This window comes from Paraphaeosphaeria sporulosa, assembly GCF_001642045.1.
Source record: "Paraphaeosphaeria sporulosa strain AP3s5-JAC2a unplaced genomic scaffold CC84scaffold_4, whole genome shotgun sequence".
Lineage (NCBI taxonomy): Eukaryota > Fungi > Ascomycota > Dothideomycetes > Pleosporales > Didymosphaeriaceae > Paraphaeosphaeria > Paraphaeosphaeria sporulosa.
This window is the reverse complement of record NW_017253363.1, coordinates 752,817-769,485: the sequence shown is the minus strand read 5'-3', so window position 1 is coordinate 769,485 and position 16,669 is coordinate 752,817. Positions and strand designations below refer to the sequence as shown.

The 16,669-nt window shown below is 52.3% G+C and overlaps 7 protein-coding genes across 7 annotated transcripts; 4 read left to right on the top strand and 3 right to left on the bottom strand.

The window, feature by feature from the left end:
- Positions 1-8: 8 nt before the first annotated feature.
- CC84DRAFT_1163126 (tagatose 1,6-diphosphate aldolase) lies at positions 9-1,408 on the top strand. The gene has a single exon (XM_018178182.1). It carries the CDS (start codon positions 455-457, stop codon positions 1,334-1,336), a length of 882 nt encoding a protein of 293 aa, XP_018037192.1. The 5' UTR covers positions 9-454; the 3' UTR covers positions 1,337-1,408.
- Positions 1,409-1,864: 456 nt separating this feature from the next.
- Positions 1,865-3,769, bottom strand: CC84DRAFT_1215848 (uncharacterized protein; the record flags this gene model as incomplete). The annotated part of the gene is made up of 2 exons (XM_018182751.1): positions 1,865-3,460; positions 3,761-3,769. 2 exons carry the CDS (start codon positions 3,767-3,769, stop codon positions 1,865-1,867), a joined length of 1,605 nt encoding a protein of 534 aa, XP_018037191.1.
- Positions 3,770-4,350: 581 nt separating this feature from the next.
- On the bottom strand, positions 4,351-5,250 carry CC84DRAFT_1163123 (uncharacterized protein; the record flags this gene model as incomplete). The annotated part of the gene is made up of 4 exons (XM_018178181.1): positions 5,117-5,250; positions 4,830-4,994; positions 4,648-4,760; positions 4,351-4,598 (listed from the first exon to the last, which is right to left on the bottom strand). Coding segments are annotated over exons 1-4 (304 nt in total), but the record flags the coding sequence as incomplete, so codon positions are not given.
- A 104-nt stretch (positions 5,251-5,354) lies between these two features.
- CC84DRAFT_1163122 (uncharacterized protein) lies at positions 5,355-7,187 on the bottom strand. The gene is made up of 2 exons (XM_018178180.1): positions 5,924-7,187; positions 5,355-5,874 (listed from the first exon to the last, which is right to left on the bottom strand). Exons 1-2 carry the CDS (start codon positions 7,149-7,151, stop codon positions 5,567-5,569), a joined length of 1,536 nt encoding a protein of 511 aa, XP_018037189.1. The 5' UTR covers positions 7,152-7,187; the 3' UTR covers positions 5,355-5,566.
- Positions 7,188-7,437: 250 nt separating this feature from the next.
- Positions 7,438-11,111, top strand: CC84DRAFT_1258075 (PMT-domain-containing protein). Its single transcript, XM_018184792.1, has 7 exons — positions 7,438-7,963; positions 8,013-8,302; positions 8,352-8,635; positions 8,683-9,460; positions 9,510-9,725; positions 9,773-10,242; positions 10,290-11,111. The coding sequence occupies exons 1-7, from the start codon at positions 7,692-7,694 to the stop codon at positions 10,848-10,850; spliced, it is 2,871 nt and encodes a 956-aa protein (XP_018037188.1). The 5' UTR covers positions 7,438-7,691; the 3' UTR covers positions 10,851-11,111.
- A 211-nt stretch (positions 11,112-11,322) lies between these two features.
- On the top strand, positions 11,323-13,365 carry CC84DRAFT_1142903 (MFS general substrate transporter). Its single transcript, XM_018176385.1, has 4 exons — positions 11,323-11,880; positions 11,958-12,393; positions 12,486-12,752; positions 12,804-13,365. Exons 1-4 carry the CDS (start codon positions 11,664-11,666, stop codon positions 13,225-13,227), a joined length of 1,344 nt encoding a protein of 447 aa, XP_018037187.1. The 5' UTR covers positions 11,323-11,663; the 3' UTR covers positions 13,228-13,365.
- A 175-nt stretch (positions 13,366-13,540) lies between these two features.
- On the top strand, positions 13,541-16,543 carry CC84DRAFT_1116691 (uncharacterized protein). Its single transcript, XM_018175466.1, has 6 exons — positions 13,541-13,804; positions 13,871-13,923; positions 13,983-14,122; positions 14,273-15,021; positions 15,069-15,702; positions 15,752-16,543. The coding sequence occupies exons 1-6, from the start codon at positions 13,704-13,706 to the stop codon at positions 16,229-16,231; spliced, it is 2,157 nt and encodes a 718-aa protein (XP_018037186.1). The 5' UTR covers positions 13,541-13,703; the 3' UTR covers positions 16,232-16,543.
- Positions 16,544-16,669: the final 126 nt, after the last annotated feature.

The window sequence follows — 16,669 nt, the reverse complement described above, 5'->3', positions numbered from 1 at the left end:
TCCCGCCTTTCGCATGAATGTGAACGCGAACACCGGCGATACATTATTACGTCCAGGTTCGACATGTTCATAGTAGCTCGCGTACCCCCAGGGTAGCTATCAAAAGCCGACCTGTAAAACAGCTTACACCTTACGACTTACATATGGCGAGAGCCCCGCAGCCATCGGCGTTTGAATGTCGCAAGTGTCGGCAATTCCACCGTCACGGCGTTTCCGCCGCGCCGCCAGGCTAATGACAGCACTGGGCGGAGCTCCTCTATTGAACCGGTGGGACCAAGCACATCGGAATGCCGTAACCGGAACGGTTCCGAAAGCGTGGGAGGAGGGGCAGCTCTTCATCTAGAGTTGATTGCGGCTGTTCATATTTTGTTAGATACTTCTCAGACAAAATCGCGCAATCACCCAGTTGCCGACCTCTCTCGCTGTCCTCCATCGTTCACACCACGCCGTCGCAATGGCCCCAGATCTCTCACAAAATCGCTGCCTCAAGATCGTTACTCACGCTGCGAAGAACAAGTATGCAGTCCCCGCTATTTGCTGCTACAACATCGAGTCCATCATCGCGAGTGTCAAGGCCGCCGAAGCCAAAAATTCTCCCGTGATCGTCCAGCTCTTCCCATGGGCAATCCACTTCGCTGGTGGCATTCTCGTCCATGCTGCGAAAGAGGCCGCGGATAATGCCAAGGTGCCGGTAGGTGTACACATGGACCATGCTCAGACACCCGAGATTGTCAAGAAGGCGGCGGATCTTGGTGGCTTCGACGGTATCATGGTCGACATGTCGCACTACGAGAAAGAAGAGAATTTCCGCCTGACGAAGGAACTGGTTCAGTACTGCAACGAAAGGGGTATCATTACCGAGGCGGAGCCGGGCAGGATTGATGGAGGTGAAGACGGTGTAGGCGATGTGTCCGCGCTGGGTCTGGAGGCTATCCTTACGACGCCCGAGCAGGCTGAAGAATTCGTCTCCCTGGGCATCAATTGGCTTGCTCCTGCATTTGGCAACGTCCATGGCAAGTACGGGCCAAAGGGGCCACAGCTCGACTATGACAGATTGAGTCGTGTCCACAAGCAGGTCGGAGATAGAGTCGACCTCGTGCTCCACGGTGCGGGCACGGAGTGGTTCAGCAACAAGGAAATGCTGCAGAGCGTGATCCAGCGCGGAGTCGCCAAAATCAACCTCAATGACGCCATCAACAATGACTTCACGAGAGTAATGGCCGAGAAGGCGTCGAACACGCCTTTAACAACGTTGCTGGAAGACGCAACAAATGCGATGCAGAAGGCTGTCGAGGACCATATGGATTATATGGGCTCGACCGGGCAGGCGTGGTGATTATCGAATTTACAATACTCCTTCATGTAGATACCAATGCTCACGCCGTCTCCTTGAGAGATCCTGTCCATACAGCTAACTACCTGTGCTAACGATCAGAAAGTTAGTGGCGATGTTGAGTGAATCTAGGACTGCAGTGTTGAGTCCAAGGGCAGTTCATTAGTCCTCTTGGGGCCACCCATACCCAAACTTTTGCCGCAGCACTGTAGCGCAAATTTCGACAAACACTGTGGGAGACTACAAGTCCGAGAGAACGAGTTCGACTATTGATATTGTACGACAGTGCACACAGTCATGTATCGGAATCCCAGTCCCTCACGTTGCATGATTGTACAATATACTCAAGATACAAAACAAATACCTTATCAATATCATTTACTCCAAAAGCGGGTAGACGACGGATATATTCAACGCCTGTGCCGCTGCCCCTGGTCAAGCGCTCTAACTATCAAGTTCGTTAGGCGATCCTGTGGTATTCAAGGCGACAAGCCTAGGAGGTGAACACAGTGATTCCGGACAGGCAAACTATCAGTTCGCGCCCATTGTCTCACTATCTTTCTCCAGCTGCCTCTCGAGGCTCCCGAGCAAGTCAGGCTCGCCGTCCGGCGTGGGCGCGCCGTCCGCTGATTGCTCCACATTCGTAGCCGATGAAACTTCTTTGTCAACTGTAGCCGGTGCCACTACTCCTTCAGTACGAGGCGCTTCTGATGCTGCTCCGGGAGCTGCTTCGAGTGTCACCTCGGGCGCTTTTCCAAGCACTACTTCGGGATCAGAAGGCTCTGGGACGACAGTAGACCCCAGTGGCACACCCAACTCTTGAACTGTCGAAGTCTCCGGGGTAAAGATCGGTGTTAGCTGATTGAGGGAATTGTGGCGGCTATGCGACACGGCTGAGAGAGGGAGTTCTGGAGAACTCGATGGGTCCCGACGAGGTGCCTCTTCTGATTGCTGTTCAACAGACGGTTGCAAGGAAGGTTCGCTGTGCCCAACAGCTGTAATGTTTCCTGCAGGAGCTAAAGCTTGAATTGGTTGATCCGGCTCAGTCGCGGCTACGGGCGCAGCTTCTGCAAGGGGTGGTGCATCAGCCATACGAGTATCCGCTTGTTCAACATCAGGAACGTTTGTTGGCGGGGCGGATGCTGTCGAAATGGGGATCGCTTGCACAGGTGTTTCCTCGTGGTCCTCGTTTCCTTCCTGTTCCTCGTGGTCTTCATGATCATCATCGTCCGAGCCTTCTTCTCCAGATCCCTCGTCTTCGTCTCCAGCGTCTGGCATCGGAGTATCTCCCCCCTCAGATGGTTCGACTGACCCCTCTTGTTTGACACCCGGCACGGTGAGCAGCTCGCTGCCTGTGCTCGAAATGGGTGTTCCTTGCTCTGTAGTCCCTTCCGCAAACAAAACTTTCTTTTTGCCTCGTCCGGGTCCGCTCTTCTTCTTCTTTTTGGGTGGAGGGGGCCGTCTTCTAGGCGGAGTTTGCTGTAATAGATCATTTGCTACGACCACACCTTCGGCGTTCACAACACCAACGCCTTCTACAACAGTTCCTGGGGCTGGGATTGCTGCGTCAGTGACGGCGTCGGTCGGTTGTACTTCGCCTTCCACAGCTTGACCTTCTGGTACCAAAACCTTGTAAACATTCACATTGCCCTCTGCATCGGTTTTCTTGACCTTTGTTTCTCTCATGGGGGTGGGCTGGATCATAGCGGCGCCATTGACATACTGCGAAGGAAGGCCTTTGCGTCGCTTGGCTAGATACTCTGGTTCTGACTCTTCAAGATGCCTCGGTACTTTCATCCACTTCTTGACAGTAAAGCCTTGTCGTACCTCCTTATGCTCCTCTTCTTCATCCATGATCTCTTTGTCCTCTTCTACTGGCGCTGGAGGCTTGTAGATGCGAGGAGCCCTCGCTCTGGCAAGGATCTGTTGGGAATGCTCAGGCAGTAAGTGAGAGTCCCGGGGCATGGGGAGGGCCGGCCAATCATCCTGATCCAGCTGTTTGATTTCGGTGGTGTTTGGCCCAATGGTTATCTCAACTTCTCGGTACTGGTTGATTGGAAGTCCTTCGAGCACATTATGCTCCACCTGACCACGCCCAGATCTGTTGGACCGATCCCTGTTGCGGAACTAATATCATGTTAGCTACTGCTTAAGTACTCGAACGTTTTAATCAATGAAATACAAATGTCATATTAGTGCATGGGCCGGGTGCTTGCTTCGTCTTGCTTCCGTCGGATGCAGATCGCGTGCGCTTAGGTGCCTCGGACCATGACGCGGAGCTGTAACCATCGGAAGACGTGTCGCAAGACTCAGGGATAGACATTGATCATGCTAGGAGAATATTGCGCTATGTATGGATGGATGGAATGCGACGTTTGTGCAGACAAATGGCAACGCGCGGAATGAGCAAGGACACTGAAGACTTACCGGAGCCATGTTGGACTCTTGCTCACTCGGTGAGTGCCCACAGCAATCGCAACTCGGTGAGGCTAGCGCGTTGTTGCCTTCGCGGGAAGTTGCGGCGCGATGCAGTGCGTGAAGGGCAGGCGCGTCTGAGGTGAAGTCGCCCATGCTGTGCAACCGTGCGAGCGCCCTAGGCCGCATGCGGATGGAATTAGCAGTCCCCTGCGAGAAATCAACCCAGTTTGCCCAGGTGAGTGTGAAAGCACAAGTCAAGATGAAGAAATCGTAGCTACGCATTCTGATTTAATTACAAGTGTTCTGGTTCGCATGGTTCTGTTGAGAACAATCTCATGGCTGGTTTCGACTCTAGAGGAAGCACTGGGAAGGGTGCGATCCAGCCCTGGAGTGTCTTGCCGGCGGAGACGAACAACACTTGTCACAATAGAGAGCGCGGCAGCGCAATCAAATTGAGCAATCCATGGCATCTAGTTGGGGTAGACGCGACAGTGCTTTTGCGAGCCGTCCTGGGCAGGTGCTGGCTCCTTGAGAGACTACTTTCATAGTGGGTCCTGGATGGCCTCCCTTCACGTGTCGCTTGGCTCACAATCTTTCTTGTGTACCAGTGTTGATCGAGCGGTCGTAAAATCAACGACTCTATGGTAGCTGTGAGGTATCTCATATTGTACATTGACCTTTCCTTCTATGCCTCCGTTAAGCACATGCTATGATACAGTCCCCGCTATGACGTGTTGAGTTACTCCAGGCTGGTCATTTCTTGCTCCCTATCCATAGGACGTGATGATCGGTCGCACTTCTCAAGTCGCAGACCCAAATTCAGTCACGGACCTAGGCTCAATCCCACCTACACACGGTCAGCCAGCGAACAGACAGACAGATCATCAACGGCTTACCCTTGGTCTTTTTGTCTCACAATGTCGCTGTCGGTACCCGTTTGCTTCCCTGTCCTGCCTCCCTCAACAACGAGCCGGTCAAGCTGGTAGAACTGGCTGACAACGGTTTGTCTCTGCATTCCAAGTCATTAGCTTCTGTACCACAGCGAGTCCCACAAGTGGGGTGTCTTCCTTAAGCCTACCTTCAGCATTTGCAACGTCTTCAAGCCTTCCTGAACCAGCTCTTGTATCCTTCTCTCCTCGCTTTCGTTCTGGTGCTGTCGGAAGCCATCGCGGGTCCGTCGCTTCGCATACTCGCGGAAGTTGTAGGCGGCAAATTGATTTCCTTGTCTCAACAATGAGCGATACTGTAAATTTGGTCAATGAAAGTCTTTGCGTTGTGTTCCGGTCCAGTGTGCTCACGGTGGCAAGCTGGGCGTCAAAACATGCGCCTGGCCACCACATGCACCTAGAGACTGGGGACACGTACAAGAGAGCGCACTTGGTACGGCATATCGTTTTTCGTAGCTTGCGCCAATGACATGGTATGTGAGTGGATTGCGAGTGGCTGTTTCGCGCGGGGACAAGGTGGTTGACAATTATATCATCGACCTAGGGTCGGGGGAAAACCAGATGTCCGAGCTCAAGCTGGAGCGAGCTAACTCGCAACCAAAACTACCCAGTCGCGGCACATTTTCACGCAGCAATTGGACAGTTTCAATAGAGACAGAGGCTTTTGAATCGTTTATTCAGGCTAAGGACCGTGGTCACCTTGGCGAGACAATATGTGCTTTTACGCACGCAAATTCAGATCATACCCGCATCAAATGGCATGTCCATGAACTGCACCCGGGCCCCCTTATTGAACGCCATCCCATGCAATCCCTTGTTTTTACAGACGCGCACAGGTTCAACTCCAGACTGACGAACCATCCGATTACTACTGCCCACCACCGTGCTTCTCATGTATACGACGCAGCTGGTCCTGGAGGTTCATCGATTGCATTTGATGGATCCTAGCAGCGTCTTTTGCCGAGTCCGGCTGTCCGTCGTAGGACGTCGCAGCCTTCTTTCGTCGCGCAGCCTCCTCCTCAGTTATCGGCACACCAGTAACACCGTCGTATATGTCGTCCCGTTGACTTGCGAATCGTTTCAGATTATTCGCAGCCTCATTTGGCGTGATGACGGTAGAGTAACGTGCTTCGGTCTTCGCTCGCTGCTCCTTCCAGCGAGGATCGAGTAGTTCAACTAGTCAGATGGTTAGCAGGGAAGCAAGTAAAGTGGCACGGGGACTTGCTTCGCATGTGCTCCTCTATCTCATCTGAAGGGAACATCTGTTTGCAATTCGGGCACTGCACCGTGGTGACGTTCGTCTTCTTGCCTCGGGGAACATAGTCCGTCCGAATCCGCATGGTTCCTGGTGCGCCTCTTGCTGTAGCCTGGGCTCGAGCAACCTGGTCGCGCTCTGCTTGTTGTTCCCGGGCCTGTCTCGCTTCGTCTGCCTGCCAATCCACCGGCGCCGGTTGTTGGTAGCCGTATGGAGCTGCGGGAGGTGGCGCATATGCAGGCTGGACTGGTGGAGCCATAGGAGGCATTCCTGGGTATGCAGAGGGTGGCATGGCAGGTTGTTGGGAGGTATTGTAGAATGTGACGTCGTCGGGCAAGGCTTCTTCAAGGCGTTTCGAAGATAACGAAACCATTGCTTTCTGCTCTAGAGAGGCAGACTGCAGGTCAGTAAGGTTTGTCGGCGGCGGTAGTTCCGCAGCATCGTCGCCTTCGTCAAACAGCACAGTTGCGATGACCCCAAAATCATGCCAATCGATGGCAGCATATTCCTTCCTCTCATCTTCCGCCTTCTTCTCTTCTTTCTCCTTCTGGTGTGTCACATATTTGACATACTCGGCGCGCCCCTTCGCTCGGTCCAAGACGTGGAAGCGGTTCTGTATGTTGCGTTGAAGCTCTTCTATACGAGCCTCCACCGTCTGCTCCTCTTCAAGAAGTATCTTATACTGCTCGACGAGCGCACGGAAGAACGGGAAGAAGCTGTGGGTTGGGCGCAAGAATTCGAACTGGGCGTTTCCCGATTCACGGTTGCGCAGCTCCTTCAGCCAGTTCTCGCCGACCCGTGCGGTGTACAGTGCAGTAAGTCGAAGTATCTCGAGATCCTTAGCGTTGATCTGCGGCATGCGCGCTGAAAATCGGAACTTGGGCGGCTCGGGTGGCCCTTGGGGTTTGGCGTCGGCCACAGCGCGTGCTGTTGCGGCCGAGGGACCTTTGCCTTCCCTCAGTTGTTGCAGGTACCAGGCATAGTATGGGTTGTAGGTGTCCTCTGGAAGCACAAAGGCCATGTTCGACTTGCCCTGATCACGCACACGGGTGACTAAGGCGGCCTCGTCGCGCTCGCCGCGGCGGTGGACGAAGTCGGCCGTCTTCGCAATGCTGTCGCGGACATTCTTGGGGGGGATGATGACGTTCGGCGGGGGGTTCGCGGCGATTTCGCTCGAGTCGCCATTGGAGGCGGCCATGGCTGCGGTGTCGTCGGTCGCGCCGGGCTGGTGGTGATCGCAAAGCTCAAAGTATCACGGCGCGGCAGATTCCAGAGCCCGACGCGCTAGGCGGGCAACGTCACGTGACTGTCTGTTCCCGTCGAGGCCCCGCGTAGCCCCTAGCGCATGGGGGCCCCCCAATTGTTGACGCCGGTTGGCGAACCTGGCCTGAGTGTACCCACGCCGCTGCAGATTGGCCTATTTTTGCGCTGCAGCTCCAGCCCTTCCTTGGCCCGCCGCTTGCGCGTAAGTCGCGAAGACACCTTGCACTTTGCGACCAGGGTACCAGCGCACTGCGAACATCTGGTCGTCCCCCTAAATCAGCTCTTCCCCACCATCACCGCTCTTTTCAGGCCCGGTGGAGCCTGCCTTCGTACTGTCATTAAATATCCATTGTTGTGCCCAGTGCTACTGACGCCAGATTTCCTATTTGAATCCGCGCCGCTTTGAGCTCCGGTGAGCTTCAGCACCCGCCCTGGTCAACCAACGCCAGCTGTTCACCCACCAAAGACCGCCAATATGGCGAACCGCGCACCGGCATCCGGTTACCTGGCCGAAAAGCCAGATGGACGTCGATCTGGAAAATCCCCCTCGCGCTCTCCTGCGCGCAATGCGCACAAAAAGCAGAAACCCAAGGTCGTAGGCTATACCTCCGAGGGGGTGCGGGACCACGACATCTTCAGCCTGCCGGGCTCTGACTGGCAGATGCTGGGTCTGTTGATGGTAGTGGCCACTGTTGTGCGCCTGTATAGGATCTACCAGCCCAGCAGCGTCGTCTTTGACGAAGTTCAGTACGTTCGGTCCGCCTGCGTCATCATAGCGGGTATCTGACTCTCACAGCTTCGGTGGATTTGCCTCCAAATACATCAAGGGCAAGTTCTTCATGGACGTGCACCCGCCTCTCGCAAAGCTTCTGATTACCCTCGCCGGGTGGCTTGCTGGGTTCGACGGCAACTTTGACTTTAAGGATATCGGAAAGGACTACGTAGAACCAGGAGTGCCCTATGTGGCTATGCGACTGCTGCCTGCCATCTGTGGAATTCTGAGCATTCCAACCATGTTTCTCACCCTTAAGGCTGCGGGCTGCCGAACTACAACTGCTTCGCTAGGTGCAGGGCTGGTTATCTTTGGTATGTGCGAGGACATGATGGGTACGAACTTATACTGACTTTGGCCTAGACAATGCGCTCGTTACCCAGTCGCGTCTCATCCTACTCGACTCGCCGCTCGTACTCTTCACTGCCATCACTGCCCTCGCTTGGACCAGCTTTACGAACCAGCATGAGCAAGGCCCTACAAAAGCGTTCCAGCCATCATGGTGGTTCTGGCTCGCCGCGACTGGTGTTGGTCTGGGCGCGACTTTCAGTGTGAAGTGGGTTGGTCTGTTCACCATCGCCTGGGTCGGCACCTTGACCCTGCTACAACTGTGGGTCTTGCTCGGCGATGCGAGAAACGTGACTCCAGTAAGTTTGTACGTCGTGACCGATATTTGTATACTGACCCAATACAGCGTCTTTGGTTCAAGCATTTCTTCGCGCGCCTCTTCTGCCTAGTGGTCATTCCATTGTCCTTCTATATGGCCATGTTTGGGATCCACTTCATCTGCCTGGTCAACCCCGGTGACGGCGACGGCTTCATGTCTTCTGAGTTCCAGGCGACTTTGAACTCGAAAGGCATGCAGGATGTGCCCGCTGATGTTGCATTTGGCAGCCGCGTCTCTATTCGTCACCACAACACCCAAGGTGGATACCTGCACTCTCATGCCCATATGTACCCGACGGGAAGCAAGCAGCAACAGATTACTCTCTACCCTCACAAGGACGAGAACAACATTTGGATCCTCGAGAACCAGACTCTTCCGGAAATCTTAGACGGCCCGAAGCCTTCAGGTGCGAAGGCTTGGGACAATCTGGGACCTATCAATATCGAGGATGGCGCTGTCCTGAGGCTTTATCACATCACTTCTGACCGTCGCCTTCACTCGCACGATGTACGTGCCCCAGTGACAGAGGCTGATTGGCAGAACGAAGTTTCTGCGTATGGCTATGAAGGTTTCGAAGGTGACGCGAATGACTTTTTCCGCGTGGAGATTGTCAAATCCATGTCTGATGGTGCTGAGGCTAAGAAACGGCTGCGGACCATTCAGACCAAGTTCAGGCTAGTACATCTGATGACTGGCTGTGTCTTGTTCTCTCACAAAGTGAAGCTTCCAGAGTGGGGCTTCGAACAACAGGAAGTAACATGTGCTCGTGGAGGAACTCTGCCAAACAGCATATGGTACATTGAGGGTGATTTGCTTTCTTCTGTTGGATATTGCGATCGCTAATTTGTTGGTAGGGAACGTCCACCCCCTTATGAACGAGACCACCGAGAAGGTCAACTATCGCAACCCAGGCTTCTTTGGCAAGTTCTGGGAGCTCCAGAAAGTGATGTGGAAGACCAATGCCGGTCTTGTCGAGTCGCACGCTTGGGACTCTCGGCCGCCTTCGTGGCCTTTCTTAAGAAGGGGTATCAATTTCTGGGGCAAGCATTCTCGGCAGATCTACCTCATCGGTTAGTCCTTCGATTCCAAAGCTAGGCCGCATGCTGACAGTATCTAGGTAACCCCGTCATTTGGTGGAGCTCCACTGCCATCATTGGCCTCTATGTTGCCATTAAAGGTCTCGCCGTCCTCCGCTGGCAGCGCGGCTACCGTGATTATAACAATGTAACTTTCAAGCGTTTCGACTACGAAGTCGGCATGTCACTCTTGGGATGGGCTTTCCACTATTTCCCGTTCTACCTTATGGCTCGCCAGCTCTTCTTGCATCATTATCTACCGGCCCTTTACTTCGCCATTATGGCGCTTTGTCAGATGTACGACTTCGTCGCATATCGCTTTGATATTCTGGGCATTAGGGACTATCCCAAGATCGGCCAAACTGCTGCGGTCGCATTCCTGGCCATCACCATCGTCGTTTTCCAGACCTACTCGCCTCTTGCCTACGGCAATCCATGGACAAAGAGCCAGTGCAACAGTGTCAAGCTCTTCAGCACATGGGATTGGGATTGCAACAACTTCCTAGAATCGGTAGGCCGACATTCCATGCAAATGTTTCTTTGTGCTAACATTCATAGTACGATCAATATACCACAGAGGGAATCATTCCGTACACTACCTCCCCCGCAGTACCTGTGTCCGCGGCTCCTAAGGAGATCCCCCCGCCAGTCCAGCAAGAGCAAAAGAAGCCGGATGACGTTGTGTCTGAGAAACCAAAGGTCTCGGTTCCGGTTCAGGCCGATGAGCTTCCAGTCTTGTCCAAGGAAGAACGCATTGAATTCCGCGATGAGAATGGCCGAGTGCTTGACGAAGAAGAAGTGAAAGCCTTGGAAGGAAAGGTCAGCTTCAAGACACGGTATGAAACACGGACACGAATCGTAGACTCTGCAGGCAACGAACTCCACGAGTCTCTTGTAGAGGCTAGAGAGGCCGAAGACCAAGGCGTCGCTCCTCCTCACCCGGATGTCGAGGGCCGAAACCCTGAAACCAAAGATGCAAATGAAGCAGAAGCGAGCGAACTCCCGCCAACCGTTGAGGCTGTCGAGGACGAGAAGAAAGAGAAGAGCGTTGAGGAGCTAGCGAAAGCTCCCAAACCTGCTAGCGAAGCGAAGGCTGCTACACAGGAGTCCGCAAACTAGAGAATCATGGCGCGACGGTAATCTGATTTGACCCCATTGCATTGCTCGGTTGCCGCGAGGACGAACTGACAGCAATTGGGCGGAAATGGAGAGCTATTCCTCATGTTGTAGTTCGTGCATCATGCGCTTGTAATATAGGGTATGTCTTATGGGTAGCGTTGGCGCTGTAGGTGGGGGTAACGATTAAATACTCAATTTGGTTCCTGGTGCGAATTATGGTCATTTCACAAAATGTCCGTCTTCTCTTTCATCATACACCCCCTACACTTCCGTGAACTCACAATAGACTTAGACTTTACCTAGTATTATTTACCCTGCGTTAACACAGACCGTACTTAGACTTTTGGCATAGTGTTACATAGCATCTTCTTATTTCTCAAAAACAGCAAAATGAGAGGTGTCGGAAATTCGGGGTTTGCAAATGGCGCGAAATGCCGAGTGGGCTCGGAGATGAATCTCGTCATCCGAGTAGGGGCGAACAGAGCGATCGCAGATACAGGATCTCATTGGATGATTGGGCTCAGATTCTTTTCGCGTCCACGAAATGTGCGAGAATCTCTTCTCAGCTTGGACACCAAATGCGGGTTCGAAGCCGGACGCTGCGCGAATCGTACCGCATGTACAAAATGTACATCTAAATGTACGATGATTAATACCCTGCAGTACATGATATCTTGACTGATCCAGATCACTGCTGCTATTTACTTTCGTATTGCTCACACTCGGGGTTCTGCAACAAAACTCTGTGTAGCTACTACTGCTGAAGGCATCTAGAGTGCCCTCATCTTGTACTGGCATTTTTCAACACCCGCCATGTCGCCTCCACCTAGCTCCACGGTCTCAGGGACAGATACATCGCTCCGCGAGAAAGAGGCCGATATCGAGCAAAAGGCAGCGGACAAAGACTTGGGAAACTTGCCAACAGCTCCAGAGCCTGTCAACCCATGGCACCCGTCCCAATTTCCAGACGGCGGGAGAGATGCCAATCTATGTCTACTCGGAGCCTTTTGCTGCCTCTTCTGTAGCTTCGGTACGTACTTTGGGTGAATTGGATTTCTCCCCTTCTGTATCCAAGATCTCGTCACTGATCATGTTGTCAATTCACAGGCTGGCTCAACTGCGTCGGCGTCTTCCAGAACTACTACGAAACTCACCAACTGCGCGAAAAGTCGTCTTCACAGATCGCATGGATTTCGTCCCTAGAAATCTTCGTCATGTTCTTTCCTGGCCCCTTCGTCGGCTTCCTCTACGATAACCATGGCCCAAAATATCTGCTCGCGGTTGGAGCTTTCTTCCACGTTTTCGGTCTCATGATGACAAGTCTGTGCACTGAATACTATCAGTTCGTTCTGGCACAGGGTATCTGCAGCCCATTAGGGCTCAATTGTATCTTCAATGCAGCCATGAGCTCGCTTCCGTCGTGGTTCTCGAAGAAGCGAGGGCTCGCATATGGTGTGACCGCCGCCGGGTCGGGCTTAGGAGGGATCATCTTCCCGATCATGGCGTCGCATCTCATTCCACAAATCGGATATGGATGGACCATGTGAGTATCTTTCTATGCGAAAGGCAGTGCGGATATTAAAAAATCGGCGCCGCCCTGTAACACTTGCGGGACTCAATGCTGACAACGAAAAGGCGCACTTTTGCTTTCATGATCCTCGGTTTACTACTCATCGCTTTCGCGACGGTCCGCTCACGGCTCCCACCAAAGAAACGCGATTTCAAACTTCATGTGTTCGTCGACCCTTTCAAAGACCTAAAATTTACCATGATGGTTATATCCTCCTTTGTCTTCTTCTTCGGACTCTTTATACCCATCAACTTCATCGAGATTGAAGCTATGGTAAACGGCATGTCGGTGCGGCTTTCTGGCTACCTTCTAGCCATGTTGAATGCAGCAAGGTACGTGAACGGCGAGCGATGGCAAAACACACTCTTCTGATACAAAAGCAGCATCTTCGGACGCATAATCCCCGGTGCCCTGGCCGATAAATTCGGACCATATAACCTACAAGCCGTCATGGCCTTCTTCACAGGAATACTTTGCCTAGCATTAGGCCTGCCCGCATCTGGCAACGCGGCTTTCATAGTCTTTGCCGTTCTCTATGGATTTGCTTCAGGTAGCTTTGTGTCCCTTGCGCCCGCACAGATCGCAAGGATCTCCAATGTACAAGAGATCGGGGTTCGCACTGGTGTTTTGTTCTCATGCCTAAGTTTCGCAGGGCTTGTGGGCAACCCGATCGCGGGAGCGCTTGTGGACGGCACTGGATTCCATAAAGTAAACATTTTTGCGGGAGTGGTAATGATTGCGGGAGCGGCCTTGTTCGTTTTCACGAGGATGGTAGTTACCGGCTGGAAGGTGATGCAGATCGCATGAGGAAGGAGGCCGAGACGTGTGAACGCCTTTTTGAGCGAGCTACACCCGAGAGGTGCACTTGCTGGCACATACTTGTATTTGTACGCCTTTGATAGGGAAGACTAGAATAGGAATATAGAATAAATTCGTCACTAGCATATCATTTTGAAACCATAACGACGCGCGGACGGAGAGCTTCGACGAGTGTCCTAAGGTCCCTCTTTCCGCCTACCTGAAACTGGTTAAGGCAGGGCGTTAGCGTGATACCCTGGTCGTACAACACGTCGTACAACAACTTCCCTCTCCGCACAGCTCGTCGCCTTTCGACGTACAACTTCCACTTGGGCCGGAAACGCATTTCGTGCATCCGGGATCCTCTCGCCTATCTGGTGCAGGCACCACCGATTGATCCGCCAAATCAGGACTCCTCGTCCTTCAATTCTATTAGCTCCGCTCCACGAGGCTTACATCGGGTTATCCGAGTACGCTTAGCAGCTATGCCAAAACAGAGACAAACTTGTACAAGGTGCTCACAAAGACGGCAAAAATGTGACCGTAAAAGTCCCTGCACGCGCTGTGTACTGAACAACGAAGCACAGTGAGTAGTACTCTTTGTAGCAGTACGTACATGGGAACAATATACTTATGATGTACTCTATTCCAGCCTTTGCACTACTGTATGGAAGGAAGGGTACAATCCAGCTGTGCATCGCCGATGTAAGCTACCTCTCGGCGGGATGCGTCTTAGAGTACCCCCACTCATTGTACAATGGCAGATCCAAAAAAGCCCTCGCCAACGACGAGCCAAAGCTTGACAGATCCAAGCACCTCGGCCGAGGTCTCACCTTCCTCCGGCATACCTTGGCCAGCTGGCCAAATTCCTTTGCACTTTCGGAGCAAAGCACCAGGCAATCAGGTTAGTGCCCCCAATAACAGTACCAGGATGTTAGTCTAAGCATATTCGGCCTACGTCTTGCTTGCCCTGGGGTAAAACACTGTACTCAGACTTCTTTCCTAGTACTGTGACCTATATCTATGCTACTTACTAATTTTGAAATCGTGCTAGAGCGCGGGTGACGCATCTCGGGGTGGTTCGATATCAACTTCATCGGATGGCGTCGCGGGGTCGTCTGACCTTCCAAACACTTCGTCAAATAACGTTGATTTCATCACATATGGAAGATCCGAGTTTACGAATATCAGCATGGGAACTCTGCTGGACAACAAAGAAGAGTATACAAGGCACCAGTCGCTGATGGACGAGACTCTCAATCAAAGTCGCACAAAGACTGTTTTAGATGAAGCGGCGACAGAGACATTTTCCCCAGCTGCACAAGCGGCCGAGGTCTACCATCTCCAGTCAGTGCTCCCTACTAAGGAGCAAGTATTCCAGATGATTGACTACCACCAAAACTGCATGGCGTACTGGATTGGCGGAATTTATCACGGGCCGTCCTTGCGACAGGCTTTGTTGGAAGCATACGGCGATAACGGCCATTTTGATCTTCGATGCCATGATTGGCGATGGTGTGCGCTGCTCTTCTCCATACTTTCTGCAAGTATCATTGGGTCACCTGAAGAGGTGTCTAACTCCTGGGGCTTCTCGAATGCCGACAAACTAAAATTATCTCGCCAATGGGGAAACTCCCTAATTTCATGTCTACAACTTGGAGACTTCGCTTCAAGACATCATATCTACTCCGTACAGGCTATTCTCAATATGCACACCTCGGAACATTTAGTAGGGTCTGCAAAAGAATGGGCAGTATATCAGGCCGCCTCGACCGTCATTGCAAGAGGTTTAGGGTTGAACAAGTGAGTATAATTGCGCTTATTTTGAAAGTACTCAGCTAACATTACAGGCTGGGACGACATCCGGAAGATCAGATGTCTCCTTCAGAGATGACGACAGAGCAAAAGGATGCTCTCATCCAGCGCGAGATCGGCCGGAGAGTATGGAGTGCGCTTATATCCCAAGACTGGCTTTGCTCAACTTCCCAAGGAATGTATACTCAACAAAAGCGACACTACAGCTCGATCCCACCAAGGCACTTCGATGAAGAGACGTGGGAACCGGTGGTCAGTTATCAGAAGCCAACTTTTACACACGTCAGCAATTATCTCAACGAGATCGCCCACGTACTGGTCCGATACCTCGATGATATGATGGATGCTGGAGATATAGAATCCAAGTACAACGTTGTGTTAAGATACGACGCTATCATGCGGGGCTTGTGCATCGAAAAGATGCCCCCGTGGTTATCTTTGAATATGCCCCACAACAACGACTGGCCGGAATGGACCAAATGGGTCAGGAGATCCTATCATGCATCTTGTGCGCATAAGATTATCATGATACATCAAAGCTTCTTGGGCCGGAGTTTCAAAGATCCGCGTTACACGTACTCAAGATGGGCGTGTATCAGCAGCGCAAAAACTGTGCTTGAGGCTATGGAGAAACGACTTCCCAATGAACCCCAATGGTGGGTGGAACAGGTATGTTTGTCGGCGTTTAGCGCGTGGCTTGAGCTAATGTCGCAATTAGGCCTTTGTCGTTACAGCCGGACTCTGCCTAGGACTCGACCTGTTCCATCGAGCCGAGGGGGAGCCAGAAGCCATCAAAGACCTTGAATGTATCCAGAAAGCGGTTCAGATACTTGAACAGTGGCCGACGAGTTCCGTCGCTGCACACGGAATCAGACTCCTTACCACATTACTGCAGGAGCATTCGAAGAAAGCTGATGCATCCAGGTCGGAGTCACGTGCCAAAGACCCAGAATTCCCTCCCAATATTGCGCCTCAAGCTATTGCTGACGCTGCCTCTGTTGATTCACCGAGACCATCACCAGTGCCTCTGCCTCCGCCGGCACCTACGGAGCTCCCGATCTCAGACGAGGTGTGGGCTAACGGTGACTTCGATATCGATATGTCGGGTTTTGAGGAGCTCATGGATACACTTCCCTTACAAAATGGTTTTGACAATAGCGTTTTCCTCGATACCCTGTGGAACGGCTACACTGTTTGAAGACGTAGCTTCTTTGAGGTGCACGTCGAGATGAAGCAAAATACCGAAACAAAGTCCAGGAAATATTAGCCTGTGTTTTGCCGACTCTGGGGTGACAAACTACCCGAGATTCTGTTCGGCGCTGTACATGTATGCCCTAGATTTGACCTTCAGTGTTGTATTGGTTGATATCCGTAGCGCGGAATTCGATCCGCACTGTTGCGGCCTGGTTCTTAACCAGAACGGTGCGAGGTGGGAGATGATCTGACCAAGAATTTAGAGCGAGCAATGTCACCTCTCCATCTTTCAGTGTTTAAAGAGCAATTAATCACCTAATTTGCACTGTCTGAACAAGTTCTTTCCATTGGTACTGCTATGAATGCCATCGATGCCGATTTTGGGCGCCTTTACGTGATAACTAAACCCCATCGGCCTCGCACGCGGCCACTGCAGGTTATA

Excerpts from the sequence above, each read along its gene's own strand:
- CC84DRAFT_1163126 (XM_018178182.1), top strand. The coding sequence starts at position 455 with ATGGCCCCAGATCTCTCACAAAATCGCTGCCTCAAGATCGTTACTCAC.
- CC84DRAFT_1163122 (XM_018178180.1), bottom strand. The coding sequence starts at position 7,151 with ATGGCCGCCTCCAATGGCGACTCGAGCGAAATCGCCGCGAACCCCCCG. Across the intron at positions 5,875-5,923 it reads GATAGAGGAGCACATGCGAA|TTGAACTACTCGATCCTCGC; the intron begins GCAAGTCCCCGT and ends CCATCTGACTAG.
- CC84DRAFT_1258075 (XM_018184792.1), top strand. The coding sequence starts at position 7,692 with ATGGCGAACCGCGCACCGGCATCCGGTTACCTGGCCGAAAAGCCAGAT. Across the intron at positions 7,964-8,012 it reads GTCGTCTTTGACGAAGTTCA|CTTCGGTGGATTTGCCTCCA; the intron begins GTACGTTCGGTC and ends TGACTCTCACAG. Across the intron at positions 9,461-9,509 it reads CAGCATATGGTACATTGAGG|GGAACGTCCACCCCCTTATG; the intron begins GTGATTTGCTTT and ends ATTTGTTGGTAG.
- CC84DRAFT_1142903 (XM_018176385.1), top strand. The coding sequence starts at position 11,664 with ATGTCGCCTCCACCTAGCTCCACGGTCTCAGGGACAGATACATCGCTC. Across the intron at positions 12,394-12,485 it reads ATCGGATATGGATGGACCAT|GCGCACTTTTGCTTTCATGA; the intron begins GTGAGTATCTTT and ends GACAACGAAAAG. Across the intron at positions 12,753-12,803 it reads GCCATGTTGAATGCAGCAAG|CATCTTCGGACGCATAATCC; the intron begins GTACGTGAACGG and ends ATACAAAAGCAG.
- CC84DRAFT_1116691 (XM_018175466.1), top strand. The coding sequence starts at position 13,704 with ATGCCAAAACAGAGACAAACTTGTACAAGGTGCTCACAAAGACGGCAA. Across the intron at positions 13,805-13,870 it reads GTACTGAACAACGAAGCACA|CCTTTGCACTACTGTATGGA; the intron begins GTGAGTAGTACT and ends ACTCTATTCCAG. Across the intron at positions 13,924-13,982 it reads TCCAGCTGTGCATCGCCGAT|ATCCAAAAAAGCCCTCGCCA; the intron begins GTAAGCTACCTC and ends GTACAATGGCAG.